Below are 17085 nucleotides of genomic sequence, written 5' to 3'. Positions count from 1 at the left end.
ATTTTAACGAAAATAATGGACCCTTTTTTCTTTTTAGAAATTACGAGTTGAGCAAAAGCCCAGGGGTGTTCACTAGATCCCAGTCTAGTCAGAAGGCCATTGAGGGGACGTACGAATAGCTGGAATAGTGATAACTGATCAAGGTGTACGACAATGGCAGAAGGCCTGTACAGAATTGGAGGTTTGCTGAACATTTTTACCATAAAAATTAATGTATAATTTATTAGTGGCTAGTTGCAGTAAAAGTAATGAGTTGTTAGCAATCGAGTAGCTATCGTAGCATGCACTCGCGATTCACGCATAATTCCTGGTCTTGTGACCAAATTCCGAACAACTGTATTAAATTGATGCAGCGCTGCGTCAGCATCACCATAAATGTTGAGGCGCACCGTACCCTGTGATTGACGTAATTACAGCGCCAGAAAAAATTAATTCCTCTTCTGAATGGCGCATCTTTTAGACCACAAAAAATTTGCGTTCAGCCCAGCTGGCGCCTAAATTATGGTGGCGCTTTACCTTATGTTTTACAGCTAGTATAGAATTTGTAGAGAAAATGGGCATGGTCTAGCTCAGTTTCACTTGCTAGCTGCACCGTTGAGAGCTGAATGACTCACGAACAACGTTCACGTTCATTGACTGTAGCTAGCTATGGGTTAGACAACTGTTTAGAAGTGTGATTGTGTTTACTTATCTCACATGATGGTAGTTTAAGGGTCAAAGGTGCAGAATGATTGTCTTGATGTCTCAAACAACCCTTTTTATAAACGCCAGAATAAAATAATTCCTCAACAGTTGGCGCTTTTTAGGACCTAAAACATTATGCTGAGGTGACGTGGCGCTGTAATAGACTTATCATTTTATGAGCTGAAGAATGCAATTAGTGTTGATTACTACTTGGTTTACTTCCGTAGTAGTTTTAGCCACACCCACCGCCCACTTTACATGTAAGTGATAGTAGAATTTGCGTTAGGAGGTAAACTAATGCTCATAGATGATGGAACATCTCATCTACACAATTTTGCATATACCTATATACCAAGGGCGTATGAAGAGAAGAGGGCATGCAACTCACTATGTATGCTGTGTATGCATCATATTATTGATGAGTCAGCAGGATATGCTATATTTAGCGAAGCGCCCACCAGGAAGTTGGTCACTAAGATTCACGTGAGCTTATGTTTTCTATGTAAAAACTCCAAACCTATCCAAACTGCTGAGTTGGCACTTTTTATCTACTTTCTTCCATTAGCTCGTTTATCTCTCTTGTATAACATCTCCTGTTAGTTTATGAGTTGTAGTAGTTTAACACTATGATTGCTATACCTGCTACATCAAGACAGGAGTCAAAGAAACCAAGGATTTGAGGCAACAACTCAAAGTCTGTGGTTTCTGGCTTGTTGCTTCTAGTACGACTATGCTACTCACTTTCTAGTTTCACTGAGCATTGTTAGCATCATTTACTACTAGTAGAGAGCTACAATCATCTGCAGTATGTTAGCTTAGCTAGAATAGCTACTTTCTCTGTAAGTTTCCGTATATCTTCACCGTGCACACACAAAAACGGTGCACGTGCAATGCTATTTTTATATATAAGACCCTGCCCATTTATAATATGATAGATTGTAGTTGTATGCCCTCTTCTCTTCATACGTCCTTGTATATACTATGTAGACAAGATGTTCCGCCATCCTTGAGCATTAGTTTACCTCTTAGATCTACTATTACTGCACTTACTGTGTATATACATGTACATGTAGTGGCATCTTCAAGACCAGCTAGCTCACTGACAGTTGATAAACACTCTCTGGGAGTACCTCTCTTGCATCTACCTCGGACGTTGTTTTTTCTGTAGCTCTCTCCCTTTCTTTCTCTCACTCCGATTTTATTATCAGCAATTCCTTTCATATTGAGAGACTTTACATTTTTCTTCCTTGTTCAACTGTCAAGTACTTAGACATCATTTTGGGAATTAATCTGGAGAGAGAGAAATTTGCCTCTTTCTACCTGTGACGAAGTAAGTGAGCAGAGCATAAATATAATGATACGTTTAGGCTTGATCCTTTAAGCAGCCTAGCCATTATTATTAGTTTTAGTGTACGTAGACGGTACCACTCATTATCGTGGAATGCGTTGCCAATCCTTCACTCTTATATTTAAGCACACACAAATATTTAATGCCATGTGTTTGTTTAGCTTCTAAACCTCTATTATTGAGTGGCACTTCTTTTTGATTCTAAGCTCCATGTTTCAATTTCACAGAGTGTATCTACATGGAGGTGTATCCCCCACCGATGCCCTATCAAATTTGCAAGATCGAAGAACTAAGAAAGGTTGGTTTCTATCGAGAGGTAATGAATGATCTGGCTATTAGGTTAATTGTGAGCAGTGATAGGTGTCATGTGTGTATATGAAAGGTTTACCCTGTTGTGCTATACATGCAATGTCAATTTGTAATCTACACTATGCTTAGTTACACTACATGTATATAATACCAAGGGCTTTATCAACTTGTGTAGGCATGCAAGAGAGGGCATGAAACTCAGCCTATTTAAAATTCATACTGTTGCTCGTTAGAACTGCTGCCCATTGACTGCATGGCAGTGCGTGCGTACACTTGCTTTATAGCACGGCTTCTCACATTAGTACCTTGTGAGTTACATGCCCTCCTCTCTTTTATGCCCTCGATAATATTCATGTGGTTTGGTAATATATTACATATAATGTTTTAGGACCATTGCTTGTTCAAAGTGTACCTTGAATACATACGCAATCTATAATTATAGAATTCAAAAGGGAGCGTTGAAGTGGCTGCAAAATGTTTTTACCGCCGAAAAGACCTCCCTGCCAACCTCCTTGTGGCAGCCGACAGACACACCAGTGAGTTCACGCTTACATGTAAGTATGCTGTGTTAAGTGTCCACTATCGTGGATAATGACATGTTTCATAGCACAGTCTAGCTCCTCCCTTTGTACGTGGAACAGCTACGTATAATTATATGCATGTACATTTGTATTAAAATTGAAACTTGTGTACTCTACAGTGGCTACAGAGGAGGAGAATGAAGTGGAGAATCCTGAAGTGGCCAAGAACAGTTTTGACAAGTTGGGAGAATTAGACGGCCATCTTATTCGCCACAGGGAACTTTTCCTGTCAAGACAGGTGGAGACCTACAAAATAGACATGGTTAGGTGAGCTCGATCCTTACAATGGTGATGTTTTGTTGTTCTGTTTTCCCACGCACATGTTATATTGTACCCACATGTACTAATTTGGTTTTGACAATCTGCCAAAAGTGTTGGCATATTTAGTATCAGTTTGTGTGTCCGTTGTATAAGTTTTATATTTCTGTTTTTCTTTAGTTCAACAAAATAATTATGCCTTAAAGATGGCTACATACAGCTGTATAAAACATCCCTCAAATATATAATGTCATTGTGCTTACCTCAGGGGAAAGTGCACGGTGTCTTTACTAAACGAGCTGGAGGAAATCAAGAGCTACATTGACAAGGAAGACACCTTCTTTTACTCCATGGTCTATGACCCCAGTCAGAAGACCCTCCTCGTGGACAAGGGGGAGATTAGGGTTGGCGGCGACTATCAAGCTGAGATTTCACCGTACATTGACCCAGGTGTGTACAATACTGTAGATTTGGGGCGCATTGTTTTGGAATGTGTAGCAGTTGGTATAACCTCACGCATGAATGTACTTGTAAATTATTACCAACCTGTTATTATTAACAACAACTGCACGTGTTGAATTAAGATATATTGAATTTGTTGCCCCAGAGTCTCGGGAGCCAGTGCCCCACCCTGCTGCTCAGATGTGGGCTCCTGGCAAAATGGCCGATAACAAAGTGGAGCAATTTCTCGTTGTTGCCAGGTAGGAGTTTTAGGTTTGAAGCATAATAGTTGTACTGTATGTAGTACATCGCTATCACCTGTTGTGGAACAGGCACTTTACATATACCGTATTTATTCGATTTAAGGCGACCATAAAAATTAATCTGTTTTGAAAGACTCACGTACGTTGCATTCTCTGATCGTGCTTCGGTGTGCACATGTGCAAGCTAGGTCACTGATGTGTGTTCGCGCGCTTGTGTGTGTGCCTGTGTTGTGTATTACTGTTGTAACTCTTCTGCCGTTGATATATGCAGGTGCAAGTAATAGCTCTGTGGACTTCTAGCCACATTTTCAATTTTGAACTTAATGGCGTGGATTTGCAAACTAATTAAAGCTTTAATTTTTTCTTGAGTTATGGCCAGTTGTGCTTTGTGCTCACATTGCGCTCTTTTCGTACTCGTGAGTAGCAAAATCTGTTGATATCCTTTGCTATTCTCTTAGAGTTAGCTCTGCACTAGAGCGCTAGCTACATGTACATGTATTGGTAGCTGCAACGTACTACAGCAGTGAACTGTTTCATGGAAGCAGCAGCCTTAGCTTTGAACTAGTCTTATACAGTCTCTTGTCTGTCAGTGTGTTGTCAGTGTTCTGAGTCTATATAGTCTCAAAGCTTTCTTATGGAGTAACAGCGAGCATAAGTTGAAGCACGATATAGCTAGATGTATACATACACACTGAGCAGTTCAGTCATACCAGACATGATGTGCATACACTTTTTTGTTCTACTTCCCCATGCACCAGGCTACACACTGTTATGCACAGCCTAGTATTCTCCTGGAATACATAATTATTTTCACAGCACATGTAATTTGTAATATACTCATGTAGCTGTAGATATGTGTACAATGTATATGCAGCGTCTTTTTGAGCATGCTGTGATTGCAACGTTCAAAACTGTACTTTCATCATCGCACTGTGTAAAACTCTCAGGTCTATTGGTACCTTTGCTCGGGCGTTACTGGATGGAGCCAAGAAGCCACAGATTAGTTTACGATTGGGGGCTGCTGCTGCCTCAAGAGATATTACCCTGTTTCATGCAATGGACACGCTGCACCTTAATGTGTATGATATCACCCAGGCAACCAGCTGTCTAGTTCCAAGAGGCCCTGTGCTTTGTGCAGATGAGCTAGAAGCCTGGACTCAAGGTATAACATACAGAAGACGGTACAATAACAAGTTGTTTCTGTGTATATGGCCGGGGTTTGAAAATATTTTCCGCTGACTAGATGTTACATGTAAATTGTAGGTGTACTTGTACGCTGTAGAAATTCTCAGAAGTGTGAGAGCTACAGATGTTTGTGGGAATCTCAGTAAGATATAATTATAGCTCCCCTGATGTGATCAATGTGTTCTTTTGTGTGTGTAGATGAGGCAAAGAGGTTTGAGGACGGGCTGCAAGAACAAAAAGACTTTCTTTACATTCAGAGAAAATATGTGAGTATTAGGTTCTATTGTAGCTGAGCAAATGCAATTACGTGTGCTTATATACATGTACACAGTTGCCATGGAAACCTGTCAAAAGCATTGTGGCGTACTATTACATGTGGAAGACCACTGACCGCTATCAGATTCAGAAACGCCATAGAATGATTGAGAAACAGAACGATCTGAAAGAGGTCATAGTTCATTTGAGGACCCCCTCTGGAGGCCCTCCTACTGGGCAAAGGGACCTGTCAGGTGATCATATTCAGCTACAGTACTGTTGCAACCACTGTACTAACCCCAGAGTAGTTGACAGATATTCGGCCTTTCTGTAAACTATCACTGTTCTTATCGTAGGCCGACTGATTCAATATTGTACATGTATGTGTGGCCTTGAAGTGTGGGGTATACAGGTGTGCATACATGTATGCACATTTAGTGTGTGTTGTTTCCGTTAATCTTTTAACTAAGTGTGCTTAAGTATAGTGTTTGTTTGCAGGCAAGGCAGCATCCGCTGGTACCATGCCCACCGATGTCCCTGACTCAAATGTTACTGTGCCCACTGCCAGTGACGGAGAGAAGGTAATGTAATGTAGCTGCTTCTCTTTAATTGTTACGTTCTGAGACATAATTGTTACACAAGTTCTTGCACTGAATTTGGTATTACATGTACGTATGCTTGATTTGCCTGTGAGAAGGAATGCTATAGTCTCTAGAACCTGAATGCAATACTTTATCTCACATGACTGAGATTAAATTTCTTATAGACGGCCATGATTGTTTTCATGCATCTTCGTTATATACGTATAGAATATTTCATTCCATACCCTTATTGAAACAGGGCTGTGAGAGTTGTCTGGCTGCAACATCTGTCCGGTGGTATCAGTGGGGCCCCGCCCATGAGCACTGCAGGCTATGCAACCACTGCTACACTTATTGGAGGAAGTATGGAGGCCTTAAAAGGCCAACTAAATGGGGTATATATTAATTCATTGTTAGTTTTTACCTATGCGTTGTGAAATACTCACTGTTGAACTGTATAATAAATTATTGTATAATAAGGGGTGCATGTCACACTAAAACAAGCATACTATTTATTACCGTATTCTATCGGGATTACGCCCACCCTAATTGCATGCTACACAGCAGCACTATAGGTTGACATTGCCTATTTTCGAAAGTAGTTTCGTCTCGAGTGTACGCCTGCCACCCAGGTGTTTACCTCAAAAAACCACTAAGTGATAAATTCTACCCAACTCTTTCCAGCAAAGTTAATCAATGCAATAGTACAAACAAACAATTGTAATGCATGGTAAAGTATCACATGTCGTCGTCAACATCATCATCATTATCACCACCTTAGTACTAACATAAAAGAAATGTGTTCCTTGTATCTACATTTCTATAGTGGCAATCGAGGAAGCTGATCTTTACAACTAAGCTAATCAGGCTAATCACACTTGACGAACTGCTGTTTCACTCTCACCGTGACATGTATTGCCTCACTTGCTGTCTTCCTGGTGGGCATAGTTTTGTAGCCTATGCAAAAGCAGGTGTGGGCGTAATTTCAGTAGAATACCATAATTTTAGATCATGTTTGTCATAAATACTGCAATCTGATTGGTTAGAGGAAATGTTCTATCCAATTTAGAAAATCATGTACTTCAATAGAAAATCATGTACAGTAGAACCTCGATTATCCGGCCCTCGATTATCCGGAACCTCGATTATCCGGCTTGGCAGTTTTCTTTTTAATCAGATTACATAATTCAGAAAATGGGCGTGTCCCTCAAATGCGCATGCGCGTTTCAGCTGTTACCATGGAGACATGCCTGCTTTTCTTTTGCGCATGCGCAGACAACATGTGGCACTGCTGTTCATCAATAAAGTGGGTGGATCAAGGCGTGGTTTATCTATTCGATTATCCGGCATATTCACTTATCCGGCCAGCTTCTGGAACCAAGGTGTCCGGATAATCGAGGTTCTACTGTACTTCAATAGAAAATCATGTAGCAAAGATTAGATAAGAACATTCAAATCTGATTGGCTAAATACTCATGGTTGCTATGATCTAAAAGACACTGTTTAGGAAGTTTCCACATGATTTAGAAGTCCTCGGGGCTAGTAGAACCCTCACTGCGTTCGGGATACTACAACCAGCCCTTTGGGCTTCTAAATCATGTAGAAACTTCCTAAACAGTGTCTAACTATTATATGGTTAATGAGGTGTAGTTGGTAGTACATTTGAGTAACCATAACGTGACATTGCCACTGCATTATGCAGAAAATCAAGAGAAGAGGACGAGTACTCTAATTCCTGGAATCAAGAAGAGTTTCAGAGGTACGGTAACGTAATACGGTGTACTCGTACGTTGCTTGGAATGTATCTTAACTTTTCTGTTCGGATATTTAAGCACTAAAGTGTCCGCTGTATTAAAACAATGAAAAGTGTTATATTAGAAGATTTACGGTCTGTCTATGTATTCTGAGTCTGCTCACCTGGCTGCCGGCGCGCTGCATTTATTTTTACAATTTCCAATAGACCCATATAATTTATTGTTATCTCCGCCTACCTTATACAATGGGCACCATCCCCTACTTGCTCTAACATAATAATTATGTAATTGTAAATCATTATCACCATCGTCAAACTTTACTCTATAGAACGGTCTGGAATGCAGATACGGCACTTGGGGAAAAAGGTATGAACTACCTGTAGCTATCACTCAGGGCAATGATTTATATTATCGTGTACATGTGATTGATTGCATGATTACCTCGTGTCAACGCAATATTGAACTGTGTACTTTTGATCATACCCTCCACAGTCTTCCAAGCGTGACGATAAGCGTAATGGGGATCTTATCCCCGTGATGCCATTCTTCATGACACCCACCAGGATCAGCTATTACATGAGGGAGAAGCTGGGTGTTACTAGGATACTGAAGGCTGCTCGTAGCCCCACCTCAATCATTGATCTTAAGGACGTAGCCAGACCAACAGGTCAGCTTTCCCTATACTTATTTATCTACATGTAACCTGACAGAAGATGTTCAGTTGTGACTCCTACGGCCTTAGTAGTCGGTCATTGTGTTGTCTGTTTGTTTGTTCTGAGTCTGCTCACCTGCATGTGCGTAACAAGCAATGTCATGAAATCGTTTGTGTTTATGAATTGGCCTGTACAGAAAATGTGCATGTGAATGAGGTTGCGACAGATTGCATGCGGTTTTCTCCCGCTTGCTTGTTTCCATAGTTTTTTGGGCTGATGGGCCTGGTAAATATTGCTTGGCAAATATTGCTTTGCAAATGTTTTTTTTTGTACTTTGATAATTGTAACGAATTATCTCAGTCACTTACTTCGAAGCTGGTATATTGCATAGATCAAATGTCTAATAACCATTTACTGCTCTGGAAGAGGACCTTTCAGATGGCCAGCATACTTACCACCACTTGATTTGCTTTCGCTTGGTCTTTCTTTTGGTGATCTTTGTGAGTTTCTCTATAGTGCTCACCATTGGTTAATCTTGACCTCTATTGGTTTTCTAGTAATCGTAGCTTGATAGTTCTACTGTACCTTCTCGTTTTCAGGTGGTGCCAGTCTCCTAGTATTTTTTGTATCACTTGTACAAAGGCTTTATAGTAGTCGTGTCGGTGAAGAGTCTTTTATTTGCATAATAGAGGAAGACTTCCGTCTGTTACTGTATATTTACGAGCTGCTCTGTGATATTGAGATCTACGAAAGTGTATTGCAATTGCTTTAAATAGTGAAACTGAGACTAATTTTGTGTATAGGCCAAGAAATGTGTTAAAATTTTGATTCATTGCGAGGTATAACAGTTTCCATGTTTTATTCAGCTGTGTTGAGTGTGTACTTGTAGCTCGATCTTTCTAATTTTCACAGCAAGTGAACTGAACCAGTTCACCAAAAAGCACCGTAAGATTCGTCGGAAGCCACGTCTCTCTGAGCCCTTAGTGGCGTCTCTCAAACACAATGTCAAGAGTCCAATTCGGTTTATTCGCCCTAGCCCCACCCCCATTTCCCCCAGCTATAAGTCCAGGACGCACCCTAAGGTACTTTTAACTGGCGATTGCTCTACAATCAACTTGCATCTTAATAATAAATATTGTACTCATTAATATAGCGGTTTACAAATTATTTCTGCAGCTTTCAACTAAAGGAAAAATAACCACATCAGGCACCTATATCCCTCCAAAGTCACAGGTTGAGTCGACCAATCAGCAGCAGGCACAGCCACAGGTATCTACTGCTGGCACATACGTCCCCCCTGAGACCACTGTAGTTAAAGGTGAGTAAGTGTTTCTACTAGTTTGTGCAGCTCAATTCAAAATAGTGTGATAACCTGAAGTTTTAGTTGGACCCAATATGAAGCAAACCTACCATTTTGTGCAGGGCAACGAAAACGTAAGCTAGACACAGATAATATTAAGGAAGGTGATGCTCCCCCTACTAAAGTGGCACGCCCATCATCCCCAACTACTTTTGGACCTGGAGAAATGTTTTTCAAAGTAGATGATGGAACCAAGTATGTTAGCTGTACAGTATTGACGATTTCATGTCGTCTTTCTGTTTTGGACTTCTAAAGTCCTTGAGTGCATAATCGTTATTCCACGTGTAGGTTCTACAGTCAGTATAAACTGCTCATTCCGTTTACATAGTGCACGCATTAGTCCAAATGGAATCTTTTCTGTTTTTCCAGCGTGCTAAAAGTGTTGAAATTTACCATGCCGTAGTCATCTCTCGAGTATAATAGCTATAGATAACTGGTTATTTGCTTAGCTTTTGTATGTCTAGCTGGATCTACAACAAAGAAATCAAACATGTGTTTACAATGTCCTTCAGTCAAAAAGACTTACTATTTCTGTCCTAGTTGCACTGATTATACCAGGAGACCTCACATGTCTATGGGGTGCCGTTTGTCTCAAAACTAATAAAGAGTTGATGTTTACCTACCAGATCGATGTTTAGCGACCAGGTCGATGTTTAGCGACCAGGTCGATGTTTAGCATGCAACCAGATCGATGTTTAGCAAAGCTACCAGATCGCACAAAGTGCAGATATTAGGGCGTGGTTTCTTGTGATACTTAATTAGAATTGTGCTAGCTAGTTGCAAGATGTTATAGCAATTGCTCTTATTACTGCTGTTACAAACAGCGGTTTACTTAGTAGATTCTGAAGATGAAAATAGCACTGGCTATAATTAGGCAGTAGGGCCTAGGGGTGGCATTCATCTCTAGCACAATTCTAATCAAGGCGTATCACAAGAAACCACGCCCTAATATCTACACATTGTGTGATCTGGTAGCTTTGCTAAACATCGACCTGGTTGCTAAACATTGACCTGGCTGCTAAACATCGACCTCCTTGGTAAACATCGACCTCTTTGGTAAACATCGACTGTTTATTAGTTTTGAGACAAACGGCACCCCATACATGTCGGGATTGAAACACATAACAAAATGCTAGCTACATGTAGATAATTGTCAAGCTTTACGATAGCTGCATACATGTAGAAAGTAAACACAACATAGCTACCTTGAGTGTATTTTCAGCTTTTACGTTGCACCGTATCAGCGTGCTATGTACGTACTACATGAACGGAATGAAAACTTTATTAACGCTCAAGAATATGTAAAAGGTTGTATTGTATGTGATAGACCCAAATGTGACATGAAAAAAGGGGTGGATCTGAAAGCATGTGCATGACACTGACTGAGAAACTGAGAAACAGAGCTGAATCTTCAAATATCTTAAAGTTCATAGTGACTGCTGATTTTTGGCAGTAAAACTCTCTCCTAAGACCAAGTAGGTAGCGCTTTAGTAGGCGGCTAACTCATACGTCAAAGAAGTTTATTGGAACACACACGTACATTTAATACGTGTGCAGTGCCCAATCATTTTCCCACCTGTGGTTCTATTTTCTGACTGTATACACACTTTTATGAAAATATAATGTGATACAAATGTAGCCAGGTACAAAACTGGGTGACAGACCATGCTGTACACATGGCTGGCTGTACACGCGGCTTCTAGAACACATCTGGCCAAGATCACTTCATTTTGGTCAGGTGTGTTCTAAATATTACACAATTTTCGTATGAAGTTAATGCACACAATGCTATGCGTTTACTGCAGGAGTGCCAGAGAGCACTTGGGCCATGAGAGTCTATTAAAAGCTGCTCGTTCTCCGAACAAACCCATTACATTCTAGGACAGTCAGTCACCACTGTTTGAATACGTGAAACGAATTATGAACAATTAGTTATTTCACATTTGCATGGCATATTGTTGACCTTTGTCTAAGTATACTTGCACTGACCCCCAAAAAATGTTTGACTTCACCGTTGCTTACTTTACTATAATTATTATGCATGAACATAATATATGGATTGCAGCATGTCTTTGAATGTTTCTTCGTAATAATTATGCCTCGGTGCATATCGCATGCGCAAGCGGGGTATACGGTAGTCTGTCTGTCTGTCTGTCTGTCTGTCTGTGTAGACTGCTACAGCTGCTGCTCAGGGATCAATGAAGAGTTTCTAGTCGTGTTTTTTTGGATTCTATTACTTCGCTTTCGAGTTATGCCCAGTTTTGCTTACTTAGCAGTCTTTTCAGAAGAGTGCATAGCAAAACTTTACTTAATATTACTATTAAGTAGAGTAGCACTCCATGGACAAGTAATATTAAGTAGAGTAGCACTCCACTAGAACGCTAGCTATTGGTAGAGTGCAAGGCTCTACTGCATGTACTGAAGCAACAGCCATTACTTTTAGACTTTTCTCCTTTTTAGCGTCAATTATGGTCGATTATTTCCCACTCTTGGAGGAGTGTGTGTGCAACAGCAAATATGCAGTAGATGAGGGAGGAGAGAGGGAAAGAATGAGAGAGAGTACGTGTTGTACATGTTTTTGTGTTAGATGTGCAACAAGGGGTGAAAGGGTAGACGGGGAGTGATACAACAGGGTGTGTGCGTGTAGTATAACTGCAGATGTGACTATGACAGCAGAGGGAGAGAAAATGAGATTGATAGGGAGTTGAAATGAGGAGAAAAGGTAAAGGGAACAAGAAGGGGGGGAGAGGGGTGTTGGTCAGTTAGCTCTATATTGTGGCAAACAGGGATAAATACGTTCTTGCACTTTTCATTCAAGTTTTTTTGTGTATAGGCACATAGATATGACCCCGTAAATCAGAAAACCAGATTAGTAGAGTCCACCATACGCACTTTTAGCAAAATTGTAAACGTTACAAATTTCGTTAATAAAGATACGCATTATTTTTATAGAATCCTATGCACAGTGTGCGCTCGATAATTTTTTTACCGTTACATAATCCTGCATATTGATTGTATATACATGTACATCATTAATAGTATCGCTGAGTGTGCAATATGGGATTAATAGCACGAGTAACAAGCAATGGCAAGGATACTAATTAAAGTGCTTGTTATGAGTGCTATTAATCCCTTATTGCACGAGTAGCCATACTATTGATTGTTAATTGTTTGTGATGCAGTTGGACATTTTTAGCTGCAGTTCAGTAAAAAAATTAGTCGCAGCCGTTATTCGAACGTGCGGTCGTCAAGGCAGTAATTGCACGTCGTTAATGACGACGTGCAATTACTGCCTTGACGACAATTACTAATACGCGATTAATCACAGTGAATAATAGGACAACCTGCGATTATAATTATTATAAAATGTTCACGGAGACGTCAGCATTCAGCACATGTGGTGCTACATGTCATATAATATTATGGGAGTAATCTTAAGAGTCCATTCCTTTCGGCAAATTCAGGGCCAAATAATGTATCACTAAAAGGATACTGTAAGTGCATGCACGACAAAGGCACATTCATCGGAGTTCAGAGTGGAAGTGCCAAGCAGAAAGTACTTCCACAAGCGTCATTGAGGCTTGTGATGCATGCATTCCATGAAATGCAGTGCAGATATAGCGTTTTAAGGGGACACGATTATAAATCTATAATACCTGATTCACAAGTAGGGTCGGTAGATTATGCTGGCATAACTTTGAACAGAATATAACTATAGTAGGCACATTGTTGGGTTGAGAATTATGCTGGCATAATAATAGGCGCAATTATGAGAATATGAGGTTTTGGAAGTACAGGTCAGTCAGTACGAATCATATATATGTATATATTATGTAGGCCTGATGATTGTGACTCGCTGGCCAGTCCATCCTCAGGGAATTGGGACTGGTCAACTGCCAATCATCGAGTTGTTCTCCTGGAATTTTAATTAGTTGTTAATGTGGTTGTCGTTTGACCAAAGTTGTGTAACTATCAAGTCAATGTTGTTTGGGTTATTATCCGTGGTTTATCTAACACAACATAGACCCAGACCAACTACAACAAATTACGCAGGCGAAATATGTCACATGACATTGCTACTGCACTGTGATTGGTCTCCGAATTCAGTAATGAGAACAACTCAATGATTGGCAGTTGAGCAGTCCCAATCCCCTGAGGATAGACTGGCCAGCGAGTCTAGGTCTTGCTGATGGTGGTTAATTATGTCGCTGGCATTCTGTATTGTAGTGTTAATAGATAGAGTTGTGTGAGCATAATAATAGCATAATAATAGCTATCTACCAACCAGAACTGTATTGAGAATGACTACCTCGTTATAGCTTGTCCCCACTATCTCGACTCCCTCTTTATTTCCCAGCCTATTCTTTCCCCTTTTTTCCACTATGTACCGTATATACCGTATAGCGCATTACTTTTGAGGATTGCTCAAACTAAACATTTATATAGTAGAGACATAGATTGAGTAGAGAGGGATTGGAAACGAGGTACCCTCGAAGTACCATCCGTGTTTCCCCGCGGTTTTAATCGAGGCTTACTTCCAACATGTCTAAACATGAATAATTCATGAGAATTGTTTTTGCTGTCTGTAAAAAGTCCACGAGCAGTTCTGCTGCTAAACATCAACTTTATCAAATACTTGTGGGCATTTGGGACACACCATACTACTTAGTGACACAACCTTGTAAGTTTCCCGGTAAACTTACCCGGGGTAGAAAGCGAAACACGGACTGTTTCTGAGCTCTACATAGACTTCATTGTAAAACATCACGTGAACCACTTCGGTTGCCAATCCCCTTCTACTCTATCTATGGTAGAGAGGTCTTTCAATGCCGGAAGTAAACCATGATTCCCAAATGTTCAAGGTCATGCAAAAATGTAGTGCCTCGAAAATAACCAGCTAGATCTTACGGTATATACCCCACTCATCTTCCTGATCTCCACCAAAGGAAATTATTTTGAAACTATTAAACATTCAATTCTATAGCTATACCCGGCACCTGTCGTGATACAATGTTGTATAAAAAGGATGCTCAATCAATTATAGTGAATACTCACAAGTTGACTCTATAGGAAGAGAACAAGATGAGTGATACAGAGTCCACTTCAAAAAAACCGAAACAATATACCTCAGTAATCAAGCAAAAAGACATAAAGCGGTATGAAGAAATGGGACTTGGTCGAGGAGTTGATGTGACTGATCCCAAAATGTGGAGAAATAAGAGCTCCTTTATTGTCCGGACAGTTTGTCCCAAGCTGTCCAATATCACCGGAACGGACGAGGGTTGTATGAAAGAAAAGTACGAGAAAGAGGTATCAACGGTTGCTATGCATCAACAAAAAATTCGACTCTCACTAGAGGAGCCCGTCAAGATTGCAATCGATGCTCATAGCTCACAAAGCACCAGCTCAGCAAAGACAATTTCTGGTACAAAAGTCACAACTTCAACTATAGCGTTTAAGGTTAATCTCAAAGCCTTGAAGGTTGATTTCGAAGAGTCGAATGCTTTTGAAGACGAACTGTACTCATGGATTCTTTCTTGCATTGAAAGCAGGGATACAGTGGTTGCGAAAAAATTACGTGAGGATACAGCCCACGATGAGCTAGCCTCCTCTTCTCTCAGAGGAAGTGGGCATGGCGACAAGGCTAATGATAAGCTAGCAACAAGTGCAACACTCATAAAAAAACTCGAAGAAATTGGTGAGGATAAAAACAAAAACCGTGAACTTGTGAACGACTGCACAAGGTTTGTTGTAACTTATGGTGTTACCCACTACATTAGTGCAATCAAACTAGGAGCAATGTTGTATCGTGTAGCTTCAGCCCATACTAAACAGACAACGCTAGGAGCCGGAGCCGAGGTTGGTGGGAGAGGCATGGCTGTGAGGGGGGCGATGTCTAGATCAAAGCACATTTTCAAAAAGTTTGAAGCGGAGCAGGAAATTGGGAGAATCGGTAAAGATGGACAAGTGGAGAAGGAGAATGAAGCTGTGATTGGGTGCCAAATTCTGCCTGTTTACAAGCTGGTGAAAATACCACTCATTCAAAAGAAACTCCAGGAGGCCATCAAAGAGTACATTCAAATTAAGGAAGAAAAACGTGGTAATTTAACAACTAAACTTTTCACTGTTAGATAATTGCACAGTGACACATGATAATAATTATATAACTGACATTATAACAATAATCATTCATACACAATCATGCAGCGGGCCCCTTCCTAATATCTTGCCTGATAGAGAAAAAGCCAATCTACTGGACAGTTGACGAAGAAAATGGCCAAATTCTCGGTACAGTAGTGAAAGATAAGGCCTCTCCCTTCTATATCATTCCCACAGAGGATAAGCTACATCCTGCTGACTTCTTAATTGCTTACTATGGTGAACAACAAGACATACAAGAGATGAACCAGAACAAACGTCCTTCTCTTCCCCTCTATCTAGAAGCCAAAAGTAATGTTTTTGGATATTGTAAGGGTCCGTTAATTGTGAAAGACAGCATTGAAATAGCTCAAGCTCGATTTTGCCTTCACAGTAGAGTACAATATTCTCCTTACCTGTGCTCATCTACGCCTGTTAGTTGGAACACTTGGTTGGAGGGTGAGAAGTTCTATATCAACTGCAGTAATCGATCATTCAAAGTTAATGGATACATTGCTGCTATCAAGCAAGAATCAAGCAAACAAAACAGTAGATCCACCTACAAGACTGTAACAGTGCCAAGGATAAAGGACCCACAAGACAGCAAAGAATATGGAATGCTATTTCAGTTAGAGCCGCTCGACAGCGAAGGTGAACCACAAGCATCACAAATCAACTCCGAAGAGCAGATATCGCCATATGAAGCTGGGTCAATCGATACACCTGATGGACCTGATACACCCCGTTCAGGTGCTGAAGCTACTGCAAATCCAAAAAACCCAGATGCTGAGTCAACAGAAAACAAAAAAACTCATTCACAGTAGGTGAAGCAAGTTTACACAATTCAAAGAACTTACACACTGTAGAAATGCAATACCTTACCTACGTAACCAATAAGTTTATTAAGTTAATTCACACTGCATGGATTTCAATTATGAATACACGGCTTTATTTGTACATTTCTAACCCTGTTCAACAATGGATTGATGAGCACAGAAATAATAGCTTAGTGAATGTAATAAGATACTGAAGTTCGCCTTTACTCTGTATACATGTATGTAATACGGAGGAAACTCTGCTTCAGGTACATATAAAATTATGGAGGTTCGACGGTTTATGCATGCAGAAATAATTATGTCGTAATAACTCACAAGCCGTCACTGTTGCACAGTGACGGCTTGCGAGTCTAGTCTAGCATAAATCTGCAAATAATTATTATTATGAGCAAAGCGACAATTAACGTATTATGCAGGTCGATCATCGCAGAGGTGGTAC

The 17085-nt window shown here is 40.4% G+C and overlaps 2 protein-coding genes across 3 annotated transcripts; both read left to right on the top strand.

Moving 5' to 3' along the window:
- Window positions 1-20: 20 nt before the first annotated feature.
- LOC135349013 (metastasis-associated protein MTA3-like) lies at window positions 21-11689 on the top strand. Of its 2 annotated transcripts, none has more exons than XM_064547457.1 (18): window positions 21-181; window positions 2260-2330; window positions 2784-2877; window positions 3042-3189; window positions 3449-3630; window positions 3788-3881; window positions 4832-5046; window positions 5268-5335; window positions 5401-5578; window positions 5823-5905; window positions 6165-6300; window positions 7608-7664; window positions 7988-8025; window positions 8152-8326; window positions 9225-9394; window positions 9489-9630; window positions 9735-9867; window positions 11478-11689. In XM_064547457.1, exons 1-18 carry the CDS (start codon window positions 154-156, stop codon window positions 11551-11553), a joined length of 2088 nt encoding a protein of 695 aa, XP_064403527.1. In that variant the 5' UTR covers window positions 21-153; the 3' UTR covers window positions 11554-11689. The 2 variants fall into 2 exon arrangements, with proteins under 2 accessions (XP_064403527.1, XP_064403526.1); XM_064547456.1 differs by having other exon boundaries at window positions 2784-2895.
- A 1255-nt stretch (window positions 11690-12944) lies between these two features.
- Window positions 12945-17004, top strand: LOC135349019 (uncharacterized). The gene is made up of 2 exons (XM_064547467.1): window positions 12945-15772; window positions 15880-17004. Exons 1-2 carry the CDS (start codon window positions 14755-14757, stop codon window positions 16632-16634), a joined length of 1773 nt encoding a protein of 590 aa, XP_064403537.1. The 5' UTR covers window positions 12945-14754; the 3' UTR covers window positions 16635-17004.
- Window positions 17005-17085: the final 81 nt, after the last annotated feature.

Source organism: Halichondria panicea, chromosome 15 (genome assembly GCF_963675165.1).
Source record: "Halichondria panicea chromosome 15, odHalPani1.1, whole genome shotgun sequence".
In the NCBI taxonomy this organism is placed as follows: Eukaryota; Metazoa; Porifera; class Demospongiae; order Suberitida; family Halichondriidae; genus Halichondria; species Halichondria panicea.
This window is presented reverse-complemented; position numbering and strand designations above follow the sequence as displayed.